The sequence below is a fragment of the Carassius auratus genome, chromosome 10 (assembly GCF_003368295.1).
Source record: "Carassius auratus strain Wakin chromosome 10, ASM336829v1, whole genome shotgun sequence".
NCBI lineage: Eukaryota > Metazoa > Chordata > Actinopteri > Cypriniformes > Cyprinidae > Carassius > Carassius auratus.
Window position 1 is genome coordinate 21,680,653 of NC_039252.1, and position 24,011 is coordinate 21,704,663.

The 24,011-nt window shown below is 34.3% G+C and overlaps 1 protein-coding gene across 42 annotated transcripts in view; it reads left to right on the forward strand.

Annotated features, from left to right (window-relative positions):
* The window catches only part of camk2b2 (calcium/calmodulin-dependent protein kinase (CaM kinase) II beta 2), a 63,283-nt gene that overhangs the window by 8,508 nt on the left and 30,764 nt on the right, over nt 1–24,011 (forward strand). For 35 of the 42 annotated variants that reach the window (XM_026274471.1, XM_026274464.1, XM_026274479.1 and 32 more), the window contains exons 3-12: nt 3,503–3,562; nt 3,768–3,822; nt 5,191–5,256; nt 16,005–16,077; nt 19,902–20,004; nt 20,183–20,266; nt 21,885–21,979; nt 22,063–22,185; nt 22,458–22,541; nt 22,647–22,689. In XM_026274471.1, the coding sequence (XP_026130256.1) occupies nt 3,503–3,562; nt 3,768–3,822; nt 5,191–5,256; nt 16,005–16,077; nt 19,902–20,004; nt 20,183–20,266; nt 21,885–21,979; nt 22,063–22,185; nt 22,458–22,541; nt 22,647–22,689 (786 nt within the window). Of the gene's footprint in view, nt 1–3,502; nt 3,563–3,767; nt 3,823–5,190; nt 5,257–7,442; nt 7,516–16,004; nt 16,078–19,901; nt 20,005–20,182; nt 20,267–21,884; nt 21,980–22,062; nt 22,186–22,457; nt 22,542–22,646; nt 22,690–24,011 lie in introns of all 42 variants that reach the window. The other 7 variants (XM_026274465.1, XM_026274469.1, XM_026274473.1 and 4 more) reach the window with 1 other exon arrangement.

Here is a 24,011-nt window from a genome sequence, read left to right on the forward strand (position 1 = left end):
TAGGACAGCACTATAAATCAAAGTAACTTTTGGCTGCACAATATAGACAAAGATTTTTGTGATTTAAATATAAATGACTATCAAACAATGTTAATAATAATAAACAGTCATAATGAAGGGACACTCCATCCCAAAATGAACATTTTGTCATTAATCACTTACCATATCGTTCCAAACCCGTAAACACTTTGTTCGTCTTCAGGAACACAAATTAAGATATTTTTGAAAATATTTGAAAATCAGGAGGCTTGTGACTGTCCCATAGACTGGCAAGTAAAATAGACTGTCAAAGTCCAGAAAAGTATGAAAAGCATCGTCAGAATATTCATCCGTAATGTTATGAAGCACAAAAATATCAACTTAATTCAATAATTCGCCACGGTGATGTGGAGAGACACAAAGGATATGAATTGTTGAATCGTTTTTTTTTTTTTTTTTTTTTTCTGTGGACATAAAAGCTTGACGAGAACAATACATGTTAGTATTTTAATTTTACAGTTTTGCTGCAAAATAAAAAAAAACAATTCTACAGTACAATATCATACAAAACAAATTCTTAATTTTCTGATAAATAAAGTAGTATAGACTAGACTGCAAATGAAATTTTAACACTAAGTTAAAATTTTTACTGTAAAGTGTATTTTTTCTATTTTACAGTATTTTGTTTATTAATTTAATTATTGTTATAATAATTATTATATTATTTTCTAGTTAAAATGTTACATAATCTCTATTTTATTTATTTTTTGTGCAATCACAATTTTTTTATCTGGGGGGGAATATTATTCCATCAAATTGTGCAACCCTTATGTAATGTAAATTGAAGTACATAGTTAATGTACATATTGATGGGATTCAGAAGATAATTTACAAATGTCTTACTGGTACAGTAAAACATCCGTTTAATTTAAAAGTGAGAGTGTTTTTGACTAATTATCACTGAACTTCAGAGAAATCTCTAAATGCTCCCAGTGATTTTAGAATATGAGTGTACTGTGCTTGCTGACTGTAGTCTGGTGATGAAGCAGTCAGTCTCGGCAGGGTCTGATGCTGTTTGCTGCAGAGGCGTTTTGTGGTGTTTGCATGTCAGCATTCTCACAGCTTCACACCAGTCGCACTGCTCCATGTGACAACTTTTGTGTGTGTGAGTGTGTTTTGGAGAGTTGCAGTGAGGCCACAATGACACTCTCTAAACTGACTGTACATGCATTTTTTTTAATGTAATTTTATATATTCCCTGAGGTCGACTTATATGCTAGTATATGTTAATTTAATCAATAATGTTATAAAAGATTTCCATTTCAGACAAATGCTGTTCTTTTGAACTTTGTTCATAAAAAAAATCCTGAAAAAAAATCATTATCACAGTTGCCACAAAAATATTAAGCAGCACAACATTGGTAATAATAATAAATGTTTCTTGAGCAGCAAATCAGTGTATTAAAATGATTCTGAAAGATCATGTGACACTGAAGATTGGAGTAATGATGATGAAAATTCAGCTTTGCATCACAGGAATAAATTACATTTTTAAATATGAATAGAAAATTGTTCTTTTAAACTGAAATAATATTTCACAATAGCAGTGTTATTTGAGTACAATTTATATACAATTATAGTTTCATTAATATTTTGATTAATAATTTTGATTTTAATTATAGATTTAGTATTTAGTTGTGTTTTGGTCATTTTTATTATTTTTTTCAAATGTCTTTATGTACTGTAAATTATTTTTTTTTTTTATTATTACATCAAACTAACTTGAAAGAAAATTAAATAATTCTTTCACAACTAGTTGAATTTATTCATTTATTTTTTTTATTCTATTTTATTTTATTTCAGTTAAATGTTATTTATTTCATGTACCAAAAAAGTAGCTTTTTCTTAAATGATGTTTTAGGTGAATTAAGGTAATGATGATAATCCCTGCACAATATTGCTATTACAATATTACTCTATTTTTGATCATAGTAATGCATCTTCGGTTAAAAATTTATTTTAAAAAATCTTTCCGACCTCAAAGTTTTGAATGGTGTTTTTACTCCCAAAACACTCCTAACTGAATTTTTCATGACCATTTTACACCCTCTATCACAGAATTATGTTTTTGAACCAAGTTCTGTTTGCAGCTCAGAAGTAATGTGTGTCTTTATAGTGTTTTATAGTAGGAAAACATCACCAATCAGACATTAGTCCTTTTGGGAACACTTAATGATGCTGGGATGATGGACAGCCAGCCGTGTGTGTTTTAATCAGGATCGTGCAGCGCTGAGGACGATCTGTGGTCTCTTTCCTGTATCACTCAGGCTTCCTCGTCCGCGTCTGTCTCTCAGTATCATGCAGATTCGCTCCAGTAGAGGTTGCATGATCTCTAGCCGCTGGTTGACCGTGTGGTTTACAGTAGATCGTGTGGTCTGTGTGATGACGAGTCTGACCTTTGCCGCTGTGTTTGAAGTGATGTGGAAACCGCTTTAAATGTGCACTTTTAACCAGATCTGATCTGAGATCAGTGTAAAATGAGCGGGAGCTGTTTGACTGGAGGGAAAAACAAATAGCACAATCCTTCAGAATGATAACAAGCTTGTGTGTTTTGTTCAAACTATGTGAAATTATGAAGGTTTTTCGATTTTTTTATTTTTTTTAAACAAACATTATGCATCCCATCCTGTGATGACAACCTAAATGCAAGCTGTTTTTAAGATAGTGGTGTCATTTCTTTAACAATTCTTCTATGAAAAAAGCCATAAAAGCAAGATTTGAGTATTTTATTTATATAAGAAATAAATATTTCAGTTCAGCAAGGATGTATTTAATTGTTCAAAAGTGACATTAAAGGCATTTATAATCATAATAATAATAATCTTTGAAAGTAGTCCGTTATTTTCTATTCGTCAAAGGATCCTGAAAAAAAGTGCATCAGTTTCCACAAAAAATGTGAAGCAGCAAAACTGTTTTCCACCTTGATAATGATAAGCAATGTTTCTTGCGCTCAAATCAGCCTATTAGAATGATTTCTGAAGGAAAGACTGGAGTAATGATGCTGAAAATTCAGCTTTGCTTCACAGAAATCTATTACATTCAAACATATATTCAAAAAGAAAACCGTTAGTTTGAGTAAATTTAGTGCTTCAAGTTAAACTAAATGAAAATAAGAAATGTTGCCTTTGCAAATAACTGAAATAGTTTTTTATATTTATATATATTTTATTCAGTTAATCTTCATTCGATTTTGTGTGGTTTTGGTTTTAGTTAACGGTAATTTCTCTGAAATACTTGTCAATCTGGCATATTTGGGTTTCTTAACTTGTGGTTAACTAAAGTTCATGTGAAACTGAAAGGGCTAACATGGTTTCAGAGTTCCTCAAAGTTCATGAAATCCCACAAAAGATTTGTGCAAACTACTAATTGGTTTAAAGCTTACTAAGCTTTTTAACATTGAATTACTCCATCTGCAATTTCTCCATTACATGACGCTTAACACGGTACCCAAATCTTTTCCCAGATCACCAGAAGCTGGAACGGGAAGCCCGTATCTGCCGTCTACTCAAGCATCCCAATATTGGTGAGTCCATTAAAGTCATCTTCTCCATTCGTGATGAAATCAGTGTGAAATCCATCATTCAGGACGCAGGTGGTTTGAGAGGCATTATTACAGAAAGCAAGCCTGTTGATTTCCGCCCATAAAACCGCTCTTTGAATTGTGCTGTTTGAGTGAATGGCAAATGAAGTGTGTGATGATATTATTACTCTCTTTCTCTGTAATGCAGTGCGACTCCATGACAGTATATCAGAGGAAGGCTTCCATTACCTCTTATTTGACCTGTAAGTGCTTCCATATAATATGGCGCATAATATCTCTCTCTCTGCTTTGTTTTTGCCACCCACTCTACCTTCCCCTCGCATCTCTCTTCATCTCTCTCTCTCTCTCTCTCTCGCTCACTCGAGAGCCAGTTTCCATAGCAACAGAGCCGGGCTGCCCAGCCGAAGAGAAATCCTGCAGCAGGGGTTTCCCCCCCGAAGCCCCAGTGTTCTCTCTTCTAGAGGATTCCCCGTCCATTCTGCTCTCTCTCTCTCTCTCTCTCTCTCTTTCCCTTACTTTTTCTGTCATGCATAGCCACACTGTCTTTAGTTTATCTTCCTTAATTTGTGCTTGTTTAATAAATGCTGCTCTAATTATTTATTCTTTTCTTGATACATTATTTGATACGTTTGATATATTTATACTTTGATTTGCTTTCGAAGTGAAGTATGTGATCTCTGCAGTATAATTAAGGACCGCGCCATTGGTTGAGCCAGTGTTGCTGTGCCAATCTGTTCTCATGCTGTTTTCACTTCAGGGGGGTCAACCAAACCAGACCTAACCTAGCACAGGATAAAGTAGTTTCCTTATGATAATAATTGTTATAAATAAATAAAAAAAGCACTGAATAACACAAATCACCTTTAATTTATTACATTTGGTGAAATTTCTACTTCCTTGATTTTATTTTAATTTAATTTATATTAGTATTTAAAATTTAAAATGTTAATATTTCTTTGATTATTCATTTAATTGTATTTAAAAATTATTATTATATTATCGATTTTATTTTAATTTAATTTATATTAGTATTTAAAATGTAAAATGTTAATATTTATTTGATTATTCATTTAATTGTATTTTAAAATTATTATTATATTATTAGATTTATTAGCTTTACATTGATTAATATTTATTTAATATTGTTATTATTAGTTTTATTCTTATTTTTATTATTAGTTTATTTCATTTAAAACATGCAATACAGGTTTTTAATTTATTTTATTAGTATATTAAAAAATTATTGAATAATATTTGTTTGAGTCCCAACATATTTAATTTTAAAAAATCAACAAATATTAGTTATTTTATTATAATTAATTAATGTATTTATTTAGTATTAGTTAATTTTATATACATTATCAGTAGTACATTTATACATTTTTGTTGCTATTTTGTACATTTTATTTGGTTAAAATTTCATTATTTTTCAATTCATTATTTTAATTCATTTATTCGCATTCTTATTTGACCTTTTATTTGACTTTTTCTTCTCTCCCTTGCCATGCTGCAAATGCTTTTGCAATATGAATGCACATTTTGAATGCACTGGGAATAATCCCAGTTGAATATGGTGACCGTGGTACCTATATCGTCCCTCTGTCCTGCAGTGTTACGGGCGGAGAGCTGTTTGAAGACATCGTAGCCAGAGAATATTACAGTGAAGCTGACGCCAGGTAAAACAGCGTCTCCGTCTTCTCCTGTTGTCCTGTCCATTTCCCCTCCGTCCTCCCCATCCACACTGCTTTCTTCTTCTTTCACATGCATTTTAACCAGATAAAGTATGTGTTCTGCACACATTCTAGTATAACGTGAGTAATAGTTTGGTCCACATCATACGAGAGATGAGTTTTGTTTCAGAGGCTTGTTAAACGTTTGAGGCAGTGTCTCGCTGAGGCGGCGAGCGTGGGCGGCAGCTCTCTCTGCTGCTGGTCCCTTTGCTCCAGTTTTCCCATCGGCTTCTTTTTTTCCATTCCATCTATTCCTGTTTCCTCTCTGCATCAGATCCTCTCACAGACACACACACACACACTGCAGTCGCCCTCAGGAGAAAAGCTTTAATCAATTTGACTGTGTGGGTACGCATGTGGGAGTGAGAGATACGGAGAGAAACAGAACAAGAGATACTTACCGAGGGAGGAAACACAAGAGCTGGCGAGCGCTGAGACTACTGGAATCCATGAGCTCATCAGCCATATTCGTGGGTAGAAACATGTCACGATGCTGTCAGGACGGTGAAATGTATCCGCTCCCGAGGGCCGCAGACCCTCCACCTGCCTGCACTAGAGCGATGGCTAAAAGTAGGCCTCTAATTAACGCACGTAATTACAGTGTCAGCTCACATTCAACGTCGCACGTGCTTTATTTGAGTTCGATCTGTTTCCATAGCAGTAGAAACTACATATTCACACTTTCTGAAGAAAATGACTGTTTTCTTCACATTACTATGCTGTTGCTAGGTGATTGCCGAAGTAAAAAAAAAAATCTCTGCCGTTTAAAACTGTTTACAAGTCTGATCGGAACATGATTCAGGGCTAAACAATGAGATAAAAAAACGAAGTTTAATTCTATCTAAATGTATTGAAATAAATGTAGATAAATATATACAGTACACTACTTTTAAAAAGTTTGGAGTAAGAATGGTTAAAGTCTCTTATGTTCACTATATGGCTACCGTATTTTCCGGACTATAAGTTGCACTTTTTTTTCATAGTTTGGCTGGTCCTGCGACTTATAGTCAGGTGCGACTTATTTATGTTTTTTTTCCTCATCATGACGTATTTTTGGACTGATGCGACTTATACTCAGGTGCGACTTATAGTCCGAAAAATACTGTAATTTGATTTAAAATACAGTACAAATAGAAACATTTTGAAGTATTTTTACAATTTAGAAATGTATATTTTAATATGTAATATATTTCTGTGATGCAATGCTGATATATGCCATGCTACACATATATAGCATTTATTTGAAATGAAAAACCTTTTGTAATATTATGAAGTCTTTTGATGTCACTTTTGATCAATTTAATCCATCCTTGCTGATTTATTAATATTAACTTCTTTTAAACAAAAAAATTACTGACCCCAAACTTATATATTGTTTTTTTTTCATATATTAAATATAAAACCGGTATTAATGTCAATTAATTCATACATTTTATATAAAACCTATATTCAAAATGATTATTATTTGAATGTGTATCTATTGATTTATTTATTTAAATGTTGTTGTTTTTTTAAAGAAAACTTGGAACAAGCTGGAAATATTCAGTTGTAATGTAACAATTAATGAGCACATGACGGATAGGTCTGTAATTATCAATACTTTCTTACTAATACACTTTTTTTTTGGAAATTAAATGTCACAAAACCAAATGTTTACATGATACTTCAACAAATGTGATATTTTCAGTAGCACTGGGCTGAATGTAATGTACAAGTGACTTTTGTCGCTCACACTGTTTCCGGGTCAGACTCAGCGAACAGTCTTTATTGTATTAGATATGTGTGTTAAAAATACAGATTGCATATCAGAAAGCAGCCATACTCCCAGATAAACGCACATACATAGATCGTTTTCATATCTTCGGCATCCACTCTTCCCTTCATTTCTCCATCCCACATGTGATCGGCAGCGATCTCACAGGAAATGATGCGTCCCGCCCAGCTGCTCTGCTATTGTTCTGCCTGGTGTAACATCAGGCACTGTTATCACTCGTCTCATTTCATCACCCTCTTATTAAACAGTCTCTCTTATCTGGGTTGTCCCTTTTCCGGTCTCAGCTCCACTCCTCCGCCACACCTCTCTCATCCTTCCTTTTCTTTTTCTTTCCCTTCTGTCTCACTTGTCTTTGCAGTCATTGTATCCATCAGATTCTAGAGAGTGTCAATCACATTCACCATCATGACATAGTGCACAGGGATCTGAAGGTCAGTATGGAAAGTGCACTGGACCACTGCATGTGTCATGTGACTTTTGCCTGTTTCGAGCCGCCCATGTGTCTGTCTTGAATGGTACGTCTGGGATTTTGGTGTGTTTCTGCATTCGTAGGCTGTTTTCACACTCGGTTTGATTGTTTGGTCTGAACCCGAGTTTGATTCCCTGCAGGTTTCTTTTCACATTACGTTATTTGGCTACAATATGCAGAGTATTTGCACACTTAACCCTATAAAGCCTACTGAATCATATTTGGCCTTCAAATTATTAAAAGGATCTAAACTAAGTATTTAAATATAATCTTACTAAGTGATATTATCGGGAGATATAGAGTGACAACTGATATTTATATGCATTTTATGTAAGTATCTGCAATACTGTTACAAAAATCTCATAGGTTTACATTACAAGCTATCAGAATTTCATCAGGACGTATAAATATCAGCGACTGCTCCATATTTCATGTTTTAGCTCAGTTGGCTCCTCTGAATAAAACCAGATTTATTTTCCTGATTTTTCACTCAATTTTTTCACTATATCAAACTATTTGAGCCATAACAGCTTTATGTATAAAATATGATACTCAATAAAAAACACGTATGTGACACTGGAGCAAAAAAACTGTCATAAGTTGCACGGGTATATTTGTAGCAATAGCCAAAAATACATTGTAAGATCCTAATAAACTATACGTCAGTATAGTAAAAATACAATTATAAAAAAATGTGCATATGTGACCCTGGACCACAAAACTATGAATACGGCATATATATATATATATATATATATATATATATATATATATATATATATATTATTATTATTATTTTTTATTTTATTTTGTACAATTATATGAGTTTAATATATGTATATTTGTGTGTGTTTATGTATTTTTTTTAATTATTATTATAATGCATATAAGGCTTTACGGGGTAATGCGAGTGCTATTGTGAACATTAGCAGCATTTTTTTGTTTTACCAGCTAGGAAACAGTGTAGGAGAAGACCTAAAACTGAAATGTATTTTTTTTTTTTTTGGCTTTAGTTTTACTACAAAATCTTAAAGTGCACAGGGCATTGTGGATGAATTGCGAGAGATGAGAAGCATGAAAGTAGTTTGGTCTGAATTCCTCCACAGGTCAGTTTTGACGTGTTAGTTGGCTCTGATTCACAGTGTTTTGTTGTAACATTATAAAGATGTGTACAGAAAAGTGCCCGAGTATGCAATTTGGAGCTAGTGGCAAAAAAGAAAGACATTTTATTACTTTAACTCAATTTAGGCTTTATTGCTTTCACCAAAAGGTAAATTGCAACTTCAAAAGTACAGTTAAACCAAAAATAATGGTGTCTGTCTTTTATTTACCCACCTCCATGGGTTTCCAAACCTACATCAGTCACTTTTTATTTTCTTTATGTATATATTTTCTTTTTATTATTGTTTATAATATAATGAAAGTCAGTGGGATCTGTTGTTGTTTTGAACCAAAGCAGATATATTTGTGTTATTTATATAAAATTATAGTATTTATAATATTTTAAATTAGCTTTTATTTTTGTTTGTTCAGTTTTCATTTTAGCTTATGTTTTAGTAATTTTTGTTGTTTTGTAACTTTTTTTTAAATTATGTTCTATTTATTTTTGTTGTTGTAATTATTATAATATAACTCTAATAAACATTTTTTTTTTGGTAAAATTGTAATTAAAAATTTCAAGTTTCATTTAACATTTATATTTAATTTAATTTTTTATGTAAAGTACCAGTAAGAGTATAGAGCTATAAAATGAATATTAATAGCATAAATCAAATAATTTTGTCATGCAAGAATTTGGTGTTTGAGTTCACATTAAGGCTTGCAGGCTCAAAATCAATTTGCTCTAAATTTAAATCTATTTTATTTCAGCTTTATTTCAATTACCTAAAATGGTAAGATTTTAGTCTTACCTAACAATAACCAACCCACTGTCAAATTATCTTTTTTTACTTCCCACAGATGAAAGAAAGTCAGGTTTAGAATGACAGAAGTCTCCTTTTCGGGTGAACTGTCCCTTTAAGATACAAATAGAAACCCTTTGAGGGTAGATAAAGGTATTTTAGGGTTGTGCCCCATTGACCAAACCAACCAAATTGTGTGTTCAGATGAACTCGGGTGGACACCAGACGCTCTATTGTGAAAACAGCCAAACTGGAGAGTATCTCCTCACCCTCTGTGTGTTCTGCTCTCTCTGTTTCTTGTCTCGCTGTCTGTCTTCCTCACTGTTGTTTCAAAACAGTGTCATTTATCTTTGCAATTGGGTATTTCTCGGGTGCGTGTAATGCATAGTTTCAGTCGAGCCTTTGAGGATGACAGAGTGCTGCTGTTTTGTTTAATAGTCACTTGAGTGAAGGATTCTTTCAGAGTCTCGCAGCTCATTGCAGTCTCGATTCAGAAGCTCAAATAAAGCTGCTGACTGTATCTGCTCTGTTCGGCCACACGTCAACCAGACCTCCATGCTCTGTGAAGGAGGAATCATGATCAAATGGGAGGTTGCCCAGGCCGTATGATTTACTTGTGATGCATTTGATAGGTCTGTTCTCTCAATTTAATGGCAGAGAAAAAAGTAGTCAGTTGCACTTTTATTGGCTAGGTACATACTATTAAGTTTCAGGAGTCATACAGAAGTGAATCCCCTAAATTACAGATGATTGACACCATAGTGACCATAGAAACATTTTTCCACCTTGCGATATCTGCAATTCTTCAACAAAGTAATATTAAATAAATATTTGGAAGGTAATACTTTAGAATATATTTGGAAGTAATATCTGGAAGGTTTGCTTTGCAGAGCACACTCTTGGAGGGTTGCCATGTCCAGTATTTATGAGCATCTTTAGGCTAGTTGTTTGGGCTCGACTCATAAAGCAATCCATTTTAGGAAGTTAATAAAGTAGAAAGGTGCAGGTTGTTATATTTTGGTATGTGGCTTATTTCCACAATAACACGTTTGCATTTAATTTGCTTATGTGGCTTGTTCTTATTTGTCACTGGGTCAAGATGCATCTCATTCCCCGTCATTTCTTGCATTGTAATTCTGATACACAAAGTTAGTTAAATGAAATTGTACAAAACTAAAGCATCGTCACCATAGTAAAGTTTTATTTTTCTGTCTTGTGGTATCTGCCATTTTTAACCAAAGGAATAGAGCGTAAGTATTTGAAACATTTGGAAGTAATATTTGAAAGGTTGCTTTGCAGAGCGTGCTCTAGAAGGGTTGCAATGTCCACTTATTATTATTATTATTATTATTATTATTATTATTAAGCATCTTTTGGCTTGTTGTATGGGTTCAGCTTATAAAGCAGTCCATTTTATGAAGTTAATAAAGTAGGCAGGTGCAGGCTGTGGTGTTTTGGTAAATGGCTTATTTTCACAAGAACATGTTTGGAAGTTGCTTATGTAGCTTGTTCTAATATGCTGGTTTTTTAATTGCAAGATCTGGCAACACTAAATCAAGATGTATCTCATTCCTTGTGGATTATTCCCCAATTTCTGTAATGTGGTTGTTACTACTTGAGTTTTTTGGGAGTTAATTTAGTTGTTGAATGCGGTTGTCACTTCTACAAATCACTGTCGAGGATTAAGAACTAAAAGGTGAACTGAATTTAGCTGTTGTGTGTACGTGTTCATTGTTTAGGAGGCTTAATTGAGTTCTCATTTATTTAGTCTAATCAACTTTGTCTGAAACAGTTGGGGCCATATGCTCTGAAAACCGTTATAATACAATATTATGTTTTAGATTGAGTTTTGAATGTGTAAAATAGGTGATCATTGATTATTTTTGAGTTTTGAGCACTGGAAGTTACTCTGATTTCATAGTTCAACTCTTCTATCTCAAAATCAGATTCTCTATGTTATAACTACTTTAAAGAGATCCCATTTGTGATTTTTCTTTCTCACAGAATCTTTTTACGTTATATTAGTGAACCAAACAGTGTTAGTCCAGGGGCTCTTCAGCTGGATGCCTGTGGGCCAAATCAGTCATCAGTCATTTTTATTGCCCTCCGATTGATATTGATGAAATAGCTGTGCTACCCGAGATGAGTTCAGCACTCAGTGGTCATATTTGGAGCGGAGTTGGAGGTTAACTCTGTGGTTCAGACAGGTGCATCATTTTTTCAAAGGAAAAATGACAGAAATGTTAGTTGAACGAAAGTGGCTCATTTCATCATCAGATCTACTCTGGTTATAATGAAATGAAATTATCTGTTCAAATGCCTGAAAATCACACTTGCTCTAGTGTTTGTAGGGAAAATCTTTTAAAAAGATCTGTTACTAAAACATGCTAGTTTAACATTAGTTGGAAACATGTTAGCAAAATCATAATGCATGCTAGCCATGTAATAAACATGGTAGAATCATACTAATTCATGTTCGCCATGTGTTAAAACACGTTAGAACATGCTAATGTATGTTAGCATAGGTTTACAACATGCTAAGAACAAGCTAATTTGTGTTAAATATGCTTAAATGTTAACAGATCCTAGTAATTGTCAAATCATACTAGAAACTAGCTAAATCATGTTAGCAAAATGTAAATTCACGTTAGCATAGTGCTACTACATTTTAGGAGTGTGTTAATTCATATTAACAGAATGTTGGAATCATATTGGCAACATGTTAAGATGTTAGCAATGTGTTGAATCATGCTAAGAACATGCTAATGCTTGTTAGCAACACATATATATATATATATATATATTACATTTAAAAATTAAATTTATGCATTTAGCAGACGTTTTTATCCAAAGCGACTTACAGTGCATTCAGGCTATCAATTTTTACATATCGTGTGTTCCCGGGGAATCGAACCCCTAACCTTGCGCTTGCTTGTTTGCTAGCGCAGTGCTCTACCAGTTGAGCTACAGGAACACTATGTGTATATCTATATATGTATGTGTGTGTATATATGTATATATGTGTGTGTGTGTGTGTGTATGTGTAGATTAGGGATGGGACACGATTTTCGAATATTTGATTAGTCGATTTAGTGACTGATTATTTATTAGGCTGTGCGATTATTTTCTAAGGATGTGAACCGTGCCCGAGTGCGTCTTACCCCCAAAGTCCAGTTCGGTTGACTGTGATCGCTCCGTGCCGTGCTCTGACGCGGTTCGTTGAAAGAGGTGGACCAGTGGAGGTTCAGTTCAATTAGGGTGCGGTGCACATGCAAGCATGGAACTTCTTATACTGCAGCATGATTACGTGAACATTTCTGAGCGGCAAACGCAATAGATTTATAAAGCAATATGTTGTGAGAGGGTCACCACGTCCCAAATGACTAAAAAAAATAAACCACAAAGTTAACTAAACGATCCACTGTGCTGAGCGAGAAACTTCCTGTTTCCCACTTATTAAGTTGTGATTACGAGCTGCATTAAAATGATTTGTTATTTGTTAAAGGAATACAATTTAATATTGCACTGGTTTGATAATCATAAAAAAATTTTAAACCATTAAAAAATTTGACTGTTATGTTGATTTTTCTGAAGTAAATAAGGTTATGTGACTATTCACAAGCTTTTAATTGAGGTATAAATGCTTGGAAATAATATGTGACGTTTTAATCGCAATAAGCTTTGGGCTTTGTTACTTCTTATTATAACAAAGCCTCAGGCTTCTGTTAATTTTAATATAAAATACAAACAATAAAATATTTTTAAGCTCTTTAATCTGTAGTGACATATTTGCCTCCTTTCATGCGGCATATGAATCAATTATATTTTCCTGTTTAATATTTGCAGCACGTAAATAATAACAAATAAATATTTGAGTGCATGTTGGTGGAAAAACAGAATAATTTAATAAAAATGAATGTCTCGTGAAATAAATAAATTCGAGTTAAAATTACAGTAAGCCTATTGCTGTTTTCCAGTTTAAATGTGAAGAATGACAGGTGCCAGATCCTTTTTTTTTAATACATTTTTTGGCAGAGTATACAGGTGTATTATTTCAATTTTAATTCATGCAGTGTAACATGATTTCATTTGTCATAATTTTGACTTAATTCCTAAAATATTATGAGGCTAATCTTTTTTTTTTTTGAGAAGGATTAACTGACAAAAATGCTCAGCTCACTGTCTTGCACTGGCCACTTTGTAGGCTATTTAAAAAAACAAAAAAAAACTTAAATTTAAAACACATAAAATGTTCCAATCATATTTCTGAATTAAATAAATAAAATCGAAATGAAATATGACCACTTTGTGGGTCGGACTTGGGCAGAGAAATCTGATTTGCCCCGGGCTGGGCCGTGTAAGGTTCTATATTAGTTCCCTCGTTTCAATTAAAAGCTCCCCCTCGGTTTGGCGGGCCCATATAAGTACTACCTACATTTTTTTTCATGGGAGGTAGCAAAATCGAACACTACTAATCGAATAATACCCAGCGATTATCGATTATTACTTTTGCTTGAAATGCACATCCCTAATGTAGATGCCTCATTAGCGACTGTTTCTATGAGCTGCAATAAGTAAAGCAATCCACCATTTTTGGAACGGTTTGCAAACCCAGCGCATCTACAACAGCAAGGTATACGCTTTTATATCTATGAATATGCATTGATTATTATGATGAATGATGTCAAGTTGGCGGTTCCAAAATGGCAGAAGCGTCAACGTACCTTGATTGGTCAAATAGGGCATCTTAAAAGATTTTTTTTTTAAAAAGATCTTAGCGATATGTGAAATCATGCTAGCAACTTGTTAAATCATCATAGCAAAATGTTAAAACAAGTTAGCGACTTGCCAAAACATGCTATTCGCCATTAACGAATCATGTTAAAACAAGTTGGTAACAATTTATGAGAGAAACTTTTTCAAAGTATTTGTAAACTTTCAGAACCTGGCTTTGTCAAGCCAACATCACAGATTGTCTTCACTCAGTTTTTTCAGTCAGGAAAAACAGAGTTAGATTTGTAAATCTGCCTATTTTTATGTAAGTAAAAACATATTTAATAGTGTTTAGTTTTTAATGATGTCCATATTAGTGGTCGACTGATATATCACCAAGGCCAATATATCGGCCAGTATTTGCCATTTTTCAAATATCGGCATTAGCCGATAAGTTTTTTCTGTTTGGCCGATGCGTTCAAGGCAGGACTTTTATTTTGATGGCGTGCCTGAGAAAGGCACCATTTTAATCCATTGTCAAATTATTTCAAATTTCTTAAATATTAATAACAATAATTAAAGAAATTATATCGGTTTTTTATTGGCTATCGGCCCCCTGCTTTCCAAGATATCGGCATTGGCTGTCAAAAAATACATATCGGTTGACCACTAGTCCAGATCTAGTATTATTCTGAAAAGTGTTTGTAGACCTTCAGTTTAGTTCCCAAAACAAGGTAGTTGAAGAGTCCTAGTGTGGAAGAAATAGACAACAGCTTTGTATGTTCCAGTTTTACAGCATGTACACACACACACACACACACACACACACACACGTTTCCTCTCAGTAAATCATCAGCACACGCCTACACAGACTGACTCACGCTGTCCACCTCCCTCTCCTCACACACCGGTACATTTCCTCCAGCCTATCTCACCTCACAACTGCCAAAAAAAACACACTCCAGTCCGCCGCAGCCTTTCCAGGGCCTCTCTTCTTTCTCGTCTCGGGCTCAGTCTTTCTCTTTCACCTTCTCTGTCTCTCCTGATGCTCTCTCTCGTCGTGGGAGGTGAGATCGTCTCACCCTTCAGAGCAGTTTTTAAATGTGTAGTGTTAGCTAGAGCTTCCTGTGTCAGTGAAACAGGGTTTCGGTATGCAGGAAAACCATCATGTCTGCTGTTTCAAAAGACGTTGATGCACATGAACACTTTTGCAGACTGAAAAAAGTTAATAGCATCAAGGAGGAGCCTTTATTGAAGCCATTATTGTGTCTTTCTTTACCTGTAAAGGGTCTCTGTTTTGGGGGACGGTGGTTTTCTCAAGTTTCAAGTTCCAAGTTTCTTTTATCTTATTTTTAATGTGTTTGAATGCTTACCCTTTAGTTTTCTTTGCAGGTAAAATAAATCCAAGGGTGAATCTCATGAAATATGTCAGTCATATTTTACTCTCAAATAAAAAGAAAGAATTAGTCTAACTTTGACCACTTGATTACGATTAAAAATTTGGGATAAAATATGCCAAAATATTTTTTATCATGAAAATATTGTCAAAGAATGAATAATTTCTTAAATAAACAAGTTAATTATTTTTCCCTTTTGTTTTGGGGGTTACATTTGACAATGTGGACATTATGTAGGGAGATTCATTTTGTAGATAAACCTCTTTGCCAAACTTTTATGAAAATTTCCAAGACAACAATCTTTGACATTAATTTATGGGGAAGAAGTCCTGTTATATTATTAGTAGCTCCCTGTAATCTGCCTGCATTTTCTGCCTGTGCCTGTGCACGAGAGAATGGCATTGCTCAGACTAACATGCGCCCCTGGTGTTTGCATGCAGTCACTGCATCCAGCAGATCCTGGAGGCGGTGCTTCATTGCCATCAAATGGGTGTGGTGCACCGAGATCTCAAGGTGAGTGACAGGTGGTTCGTTCATTTGTGTATTGTGCATGCTTTTGTGTAAACATACGCTATATGTGATGTGCGATTATGATGAGATGATTAATATTCAGTAGGGGGTGTTGTAAAGAGATAGGCCACCCAAAACTGAAAATTGTGTCATTTACTCATGCTCATGTTGTTCAAACCTGTATGGATTTCTTTCTTCTGCTGAACACGATGAAGAGATGTTGTGAAGAATGTGGGTATGTGTTTTACCCATTGACAGGCTTCCATGGAAGGCAACTGTTTGGTTATTTGCATTCTTCAAAATTTCATCTTTTCTTAAGCAACTCATACAACATGAGGGTGAACAAATTATGTCCAAATTTAAATTTTTTGGTTGAACTGTCTCTTTAATACTCGCTTTCTGATTTGGTATGACATTTTGTGTGCATGGATTTCTACGTATGGCATAAAACTTAAAATCGTGCTATTATTTCAGATTACATTTTTTTTGTTGTTGATTTTATGTCTATTTCTATGTGATTTGTTTGAAGCCACACAGGTTGATTCTGGACTAGAATGGAATCACGTTCACCAATATAATTCAATATAATCAGGAAATACATTAAATAGGGTCAGTTTTGATTTCATGTTGCTTCATTTTCCAATCCTGCTTCACATTAAGAAGTCGCTTTTTATATTTGAAAGAATCAGGTAATGCAAATCTCATTCTGGATGCGTTTCCAGCATCGTTTTCCTTGGATGCAGCTCAAGGTCACTGAACATTTCGCACCATCCTACGGATTCTCAATCAGAGTGCTTTTCAAACCACGAGCCCGAAACGTCAATATGCCATCTGAGCTCCGCGAATAGCTCCAGCAGATGGCAACGGCAACTCAGCGTCAGAACACAGACACCGTTCGTCTCTTTTCAGAGCAGCATCTGTAGGGCGATGAGGATGATAGGAAGAAAGAGATCAGAGATTGAGACTGAATAAGTTTCCCATGATTCTTTGCTCCTCTGGACCCAATATCCCACCTGGCTCAACTTTCACCAGAGCAGAGGGAAGAAAACCTACTTAATAACTGCAGACTACTTAAAAACAGTGATGCATATTTTTCAGGATTTTTTGATGAATAAAAGTAAAAAACAAAAAAAAACAGCATTTATTTGTAACATAAAGGTCTTTTCTGTTAATTCTGATCAGTTCAATGCATTCTTGCTTAATAAAAGAGCTTTAATTTATAAAAAAAAAAAATCCATGTCAATATTTTTTTCTTATCAACATGAAATCAAAATAAACTCTAGTGTCTGTCTTGATATCTATGGTTGAATGTTGTCAGTTGTTGTGTGTAAATATCTGTTTCCCGGAATTCGGTATCAGACTTCAGTGAAATCGCTACTTATGTTACATATTTATGGTACTTCTGCTATAACGACAAAGCTACTTGTTAGAAGTAGCTTACTACTTTTATTTACAAATGTATTGATTTATTTTTGCATAATGTTATTTTATTAAAATTGGGAAATATTTAAAGTTAAAATAATAAAATTCTGTAATTATGAAAGTTTCAAGAGCCGAGTGCTGTTCACACTGTGCTGTCATTTGTGATTACAAGATATGGTTAATTTTAATGTAACTTCTCATCAAATTTTACATGATAAAGGTCTTGACATGAATATATTAAAATTTCCATGATTGTTTCCAAATCTTTTCCAAGTCTAAAAATTGCATTTTTAAAACAACCCTCCTATATACAGGTTTTTCAAGATCATGGGAGCCCTGGTTCTTTAAAAATACAAGTAAAATTGTAATTGTTGGGAACAAATTAAATTGAGTATATATATATTTTTTTAATTATTGTAAAGTGTGTTGAGTTCTCCTAGTAGGTCCTAACCAGTTTTATTATTAAATAAAGTAAAAGTAAAACTATTATAACACTTTTGTTAATTAAAATAAAACTGAAATATAATAAAATATAAATATTAGATATATATAAAAAAAAGTTTTCTAATTTTCATTTTGTTAAAGCACAAAATATTACTAACTGGCAGTGGCAATAAATAACAACCAGAACTGAATTAAACTAAAACTAATGGCTGAAATAAAAATAAACGTAATAGTAATATTATTGGTAATAATAGTAATAATAGCATAAAAAATTAAAAAACACATGACATTGACTAGGGATGTTGCGGTGACGGATTTTTTCCACTGGTTAATCGACGTGTAAAACAAATGGTAATCCCGGTGTCACCGGGGTTGCGTGTCGGGGATTTCGGGTGGCCGAAAATGCGGTTGTGCAGACGTGCACATGTCTCAATTTACTTTCACTTTAATTAGATTAGATTAGATTAGATTCAACTTTATTGTCACTGCACATGTAGGTACAAGGCAACGAAATGCAGTTAGCATCTAACCAGAAGTGCAATAAGCAGTAAGTGTGCAATAAGCAGTAAGTAAGCAGTAATTAGCGGCAATTCAGTAGCCTTTGTTTGAATTAATCATGGGTTAATTAATTTTATTCTTAATAAAAATACACAAAACAATAAGACACTCGCTTGTATTACACACATCTTTATTGCAAAATGAATAATAACAACACACCATGTAAAAACTAAACAAAAGCACTTATGAAACACCTTTAAAGTGCATTTATTAACAAAACAAACCACTGTATCAAATAGTATCAAAAAACAAATTATATATAAAAAAAATTCACTATTTGTTAAATAAAGTGCCAGCCTTTTTCAGCAAAAAAAAAAACACCGCACAACCATCGAATATGAAACGAACGAACATCAAAAACTTTGTTAAACTTTGCGCAAATGCACCACTTATCGAAGGCTGTGTTTGTGTGTCAGGCATTTGTGGTCGATTTTTTTTTGCCGCTGGACCCATCTTGGCCGCTTCATTTTTGTGGTGTGCTTGAAGATGTGCGTGTAAATTCGAAGCGTTACCTCCGGATGCTTGCCACTTTCATCAGGCAAAGTTTACAGGTTGCCTCGTTAATGTTTTCAGGTTCCCTGTTGGCATTTGGTTTGAATCCAAAATATTTCCAAATAGGTGCTTTTGCATTTCGCTTTGAAAGCAGATCTTCAGCCATCCTTTGCCAGTTAGCTCGCCTCACTCTCCTCAAATGATAAATGAAATCGGACACCTGCTGATTTACTGTGGCGCTCGTTCCGCTTACGCTAAATTACGAAGGCACGTAGTCACTAACTGAATTAAGTGCTTTATTGCTATAGGCTTAAACTTCAACACGATGGGGACGGTGCCGGTGGTCAAGTGCTATGACCGGTAGTTGGGTTAAACACCGTGTATCACCGGTAACACCGACTATCACAACAAGCCTAACATTGACCAAATTTAACCAAAATTATAATGAAAAAATATTTAAAAAAATTATAATGGTGTATAAATAATACTAAAATAATACTGGTTCCAGCTACCAGATTGAGAACTAATGGCTTCGTTGCATAATTTTTCATCTGTATTTTGTTTGTTAGATGTTTTCTTGACAAGTGAATACCTGCAGTGCTAATCATTGCGATTTTATTTTAGAGAATCAACCATTGGTCCATTTGGATGTTAAAAAGTCTTAGATATCAAACTCACATGCGATTTTTAAATGTAAAGCAGTAGAGCATCACAGGAAATGTTCTTCAAGCTAACTCTACCGGTGACAGAACACGTGCCCAGCACAGCGTATATTTTGGGAGTTGATTCTGTTTGTATGCTGTATCTGTTGTGCAGCTGTGGTTGTATGTTATGTGTTCGATGTTAAAAGGTGACATGTATCAGATTTTGGTTCGGCAGTAATATGAGTGTGCCCCTCATCTCCCCCCCAGCCGGAGAACCTGCTCTTGGCCAGTAAATGCAAGAATGCCGCTGTCAAGCTGGCCGACTTTGGCCTGGCCATTGAAGTGCAAGGGGACCAGCAGGCCTGGTTTGGTACGTGGTCGGTTTGAACTCTCCCAAAGCAAAAATCCCCAACTGTTTTGCCTTATTTGTTGAGCTTTGCTATTTCCAAGCACATAATCTGGCACCCAAATGGTTTTCTCCAACATTCAATGTTGGAAAGAGCCTGGATGTTGCATTTTCAGATGTGTATTTTTGCTTTTGCATACAGGGTTCGCTGGAACACCGGGTTACCTTTCCCCCGAAGTGTTACGAAAGGAGGCTTATGGGAAACCTGTGGACATTTGGGCATGTGGTGAGTCACACATTCCCTCCCAACAGAGTTCTTTGCATCTATTTCTATCTTCTTTCTCGCTCGCTCACTCGCACATATTCAGACACATCAGCTCTCAGATGTGGAGGGCTCTTCTCTGGCAGGTGTTGTCAAGAGGCTGTTGCCAAGCGCCGCTTTCACCGTCGTGTTTCACGTTCCATTTCTCTTGAGTATCGATAGTTGAGCGGTTTAATTACTTTGCAGACCAGGTGGTGGGTTGGTGGTTTTTTGGTCTGGGGTTGGGAATTCTGATTCATTTCAAGTGGTTTATTAGGTTTGTTTGTATATCAGTGAACCAGTTCATGGATTTATAGGAATGCAACACTCAAAGCGAGAGCAATTAATTTTAACTGTTTATCACCATGCCACGTGATGTTTATTAACATTTTTGAACCCATCTGGCAGGTTTAGTCTCCAAACAAATTTCTGACTTAAAGTCAAATGATTCACAAATGCTGAGTTATTACAAAGAACCAGTTCAAAAAAAGTTTTGTTTCTGAATGTTTCATTATTTCTCAATGGAATTAAACAATTAAATTTTTTATACATTTATAGTATTTCATTTTTTATATATATATATATATATATATATATATATATATATATATATATATATATATATATATATATATATATATATATATATATATATATATATATAATATTGTTTTGTATATTTTATAATTTAATTTATTTAATATAATTTCCATATATAACTATTGACACTGCTGTTCAAAAGTTTGGTATGAGTAAAAAAAAAGTTTCTTATGCTCATCAAGGCTGAATTTATTTGATTCAAAATACAGAAAAAGCAGTAATATTGCACATTATGATTACAATTTTAAAGAATGGTTTTCTATTTTAATATAATTTAAAATGTAACACATCTGTAATTCAAAGCGCTGATTTTCAGAATTATTACTGCAGTCTTCAGTGTCACATGATCTTTCAGAAAGCTTTCAGAAAAAAAAAATATTTTTTTTCTTTGTGACTATAATGTTTTTTTTCTGGACAATGATTTTTTTTTTTTTTTTTTTTTTTTTTTTACAAGTGCTTTAAGCAATTACATTTAAACATTTATTAATATTTTTCTATAATTTGTATGTTATTTTTTATAATATTGTTGTATTATTTTTATGAATTATAAATTGTGGAAATTGGATAAGTTTCCGTTTTGATAATGTTGGGTGTTTACGTTTATATTTTTTATATAACATAATTTTTTGTTTGTGTTTATATATGTATATGTTCCTTTATGGAATTTATATGTGTATTTAATATTACATTTAGGGTTATTTTAGGTGTGCCTAAATGTCTGCATTAGCACTTTTTGAATTGTGAGTACACAAAGAATGCCATAGAATCCATTAGAAGTGAAATATCCAGAACAGGGTTCCTCGAATCTTGTCCTGTAGGTCCAATGTGCTGCAGAGTTTAGCTCCAACCCTGATCAAACTCACCTCCCTGTGATTTTCTATTTATCCTGAAGACATTGATTAGCATGCTCAGGTGTGTTTGATTAGGGTTAGAGCTAAACTCTGCAGGAAAGTGGATCTCCTGGGCCAGATTTGAGGATCCCTGATCTAGAATGTGATTGCAGGAGTCATCCTGTATATTCTGCTGGTGGGATATCCTCCGTTTTGGGATGAAGACCAGCACAAACTCTACCAACAGATCAAAGCTGGGGCTTATGACGTGAGTCCCCTTGTGATTTCACTCATATAGTACAACTGCTACAACAGTCAATACATACCCATGAGTTCCCATGTTTCCTGTAGTTCCCCTCGCCAGAGTGGGACACGGTCACCCCTGAAGCCAAAAACCTCATCAATCAGATGTTGACCATCAATCCAGCCAAGAGAATCACGGCCCAGGAGGCTCTGAAACACCCGTGGGTCTGCGTGAGTATTGACCAGCACAAAATACCAGAATACATAAACTATTGTCAAAATAAATGGACGTTTGTGACCCATATTACTTCTAAGATGATATATTTCATGAGAAAACAAAATGTTCATGATATGAAATGTGGCAGGACTTTCCTTTAATAAAGACCATTAACCATAAGTCAAAAAAGTAGTTTTAGTTTCATATTGACTTTAAGACTCAAAACTAGATGCAAAACAGCACTTAAAATTTGAATCAATAATCCAATTTGCTCTGTTTCCTGCAGCAACGCTCCACTGTGGCGTCCATGATGCACAGACAGGAAACAGTCGAGTGTCTGAAGAAGTTCAACGCAAGAAGGAAACTCAAGGTCTGCTGATGTCTCTTTTAAAAGTCATTAGCTGGAAGCATTTCATCTGTATATGTATGAAAGCCACCGCTTGATGCTCTGTTAACATTTCTTTCTCACGTATAGGGAGCAATATTGACCACCATGCTGGTGTCGCGCAATTTCTCTGGTAAGTTCATATCAAACCTGATGCATAGATATTGTGCAGACATTGTACAATCATTCGAACAACCCTAAAATATTTGACCTTTCTGAGTAGACAAATCATTACATGAATCAGACTTATATTCTAAAAGAATCAACAAGAACTCTTAACGGTGATATTTTTGTATTATTTATGTACAATTAAGTATTCATATTTTGAATTAGCATTTATTTTTATATTTTCAGTTTGAATTTTTATTTTGTTTGTTTTAGGAATTTTTGTTTTTGCCGTTTTTATTAATTTTTCTTATTTTTATTTAGCTTTAATGTATTTTTATTTCAGTTGTTGTGTTAGAAATTTTTAGATTTAAACTTTTTTAGAGCTTCTTTTATTTTAGTTATTTGCCAAGGCATTTATCACTTTTATTTAAAGTTTAAGAATTTTTTGTCTAATATAAAATATTCAGCTTGATTTACTTTATTATATATATATATATATATATATATATATATATATATATATATATATATATTAGGGGTGTAACGATACGCGTATTCGTATTGAACCGTTCGGTACGACGCTTTCGGTTCGGTACGCGGTACGCATTATGCATACCGAACGGTTCGTTGGACTAATTAATTATATTTGAAAAAAAAAAAGAGAAATATAATGATATGCGTTCAACAAGGTAGCCCAATAACCCAAACGACGTAACAGGCAACGCCCCTGACACTCCCGAAGAAGAAAAAAACACCAACTTATGTTTATGTTATGTTATGACTCAGTCAGGCGCTCGCTCACTCAGTACGCGCTGAAGGCTCGTTGCAAAATGGCCAATGCGTTTAACAGACTAGAAAAAGAAGATGACTCTCAAACATATTGTTTGAGATGCATGATTCCATCTATGAGCTGCTCGATCAGAGTGACATGAGAGCCCCTCCTTAGAACATTATTTGTAAATCCATGTTATGGTAAGTGTGCACGTGAAGTCTTTGCACACTTTCTGAAATCCACACTGTGGTAAGTTTGCACACTACACTAGTGCTCTGCATTCTTTCTAAAATCCTATATAGTGAGGGCTTCGCGCGGTTGCTTCATTGCTTTAAAAAAAAAAAAAAACACCAGCGTGAATACTTGAAACATGTCAACTCATTTACGCCGACATCACCTTATTGTGTCAGTATCTGGGAAAAGACGAAAAAAAGGAGAAACATGCACGCAACAAACTATGCCTGCAGCATTTAGACACCAGGTCGGGATCGTTGCGTCACGTCGCAATGCATTGTGGGGATCGCGGTACAGAAGTAGATGTACTGTATAGTAGGCATTAGGTAACGTTGGTCATT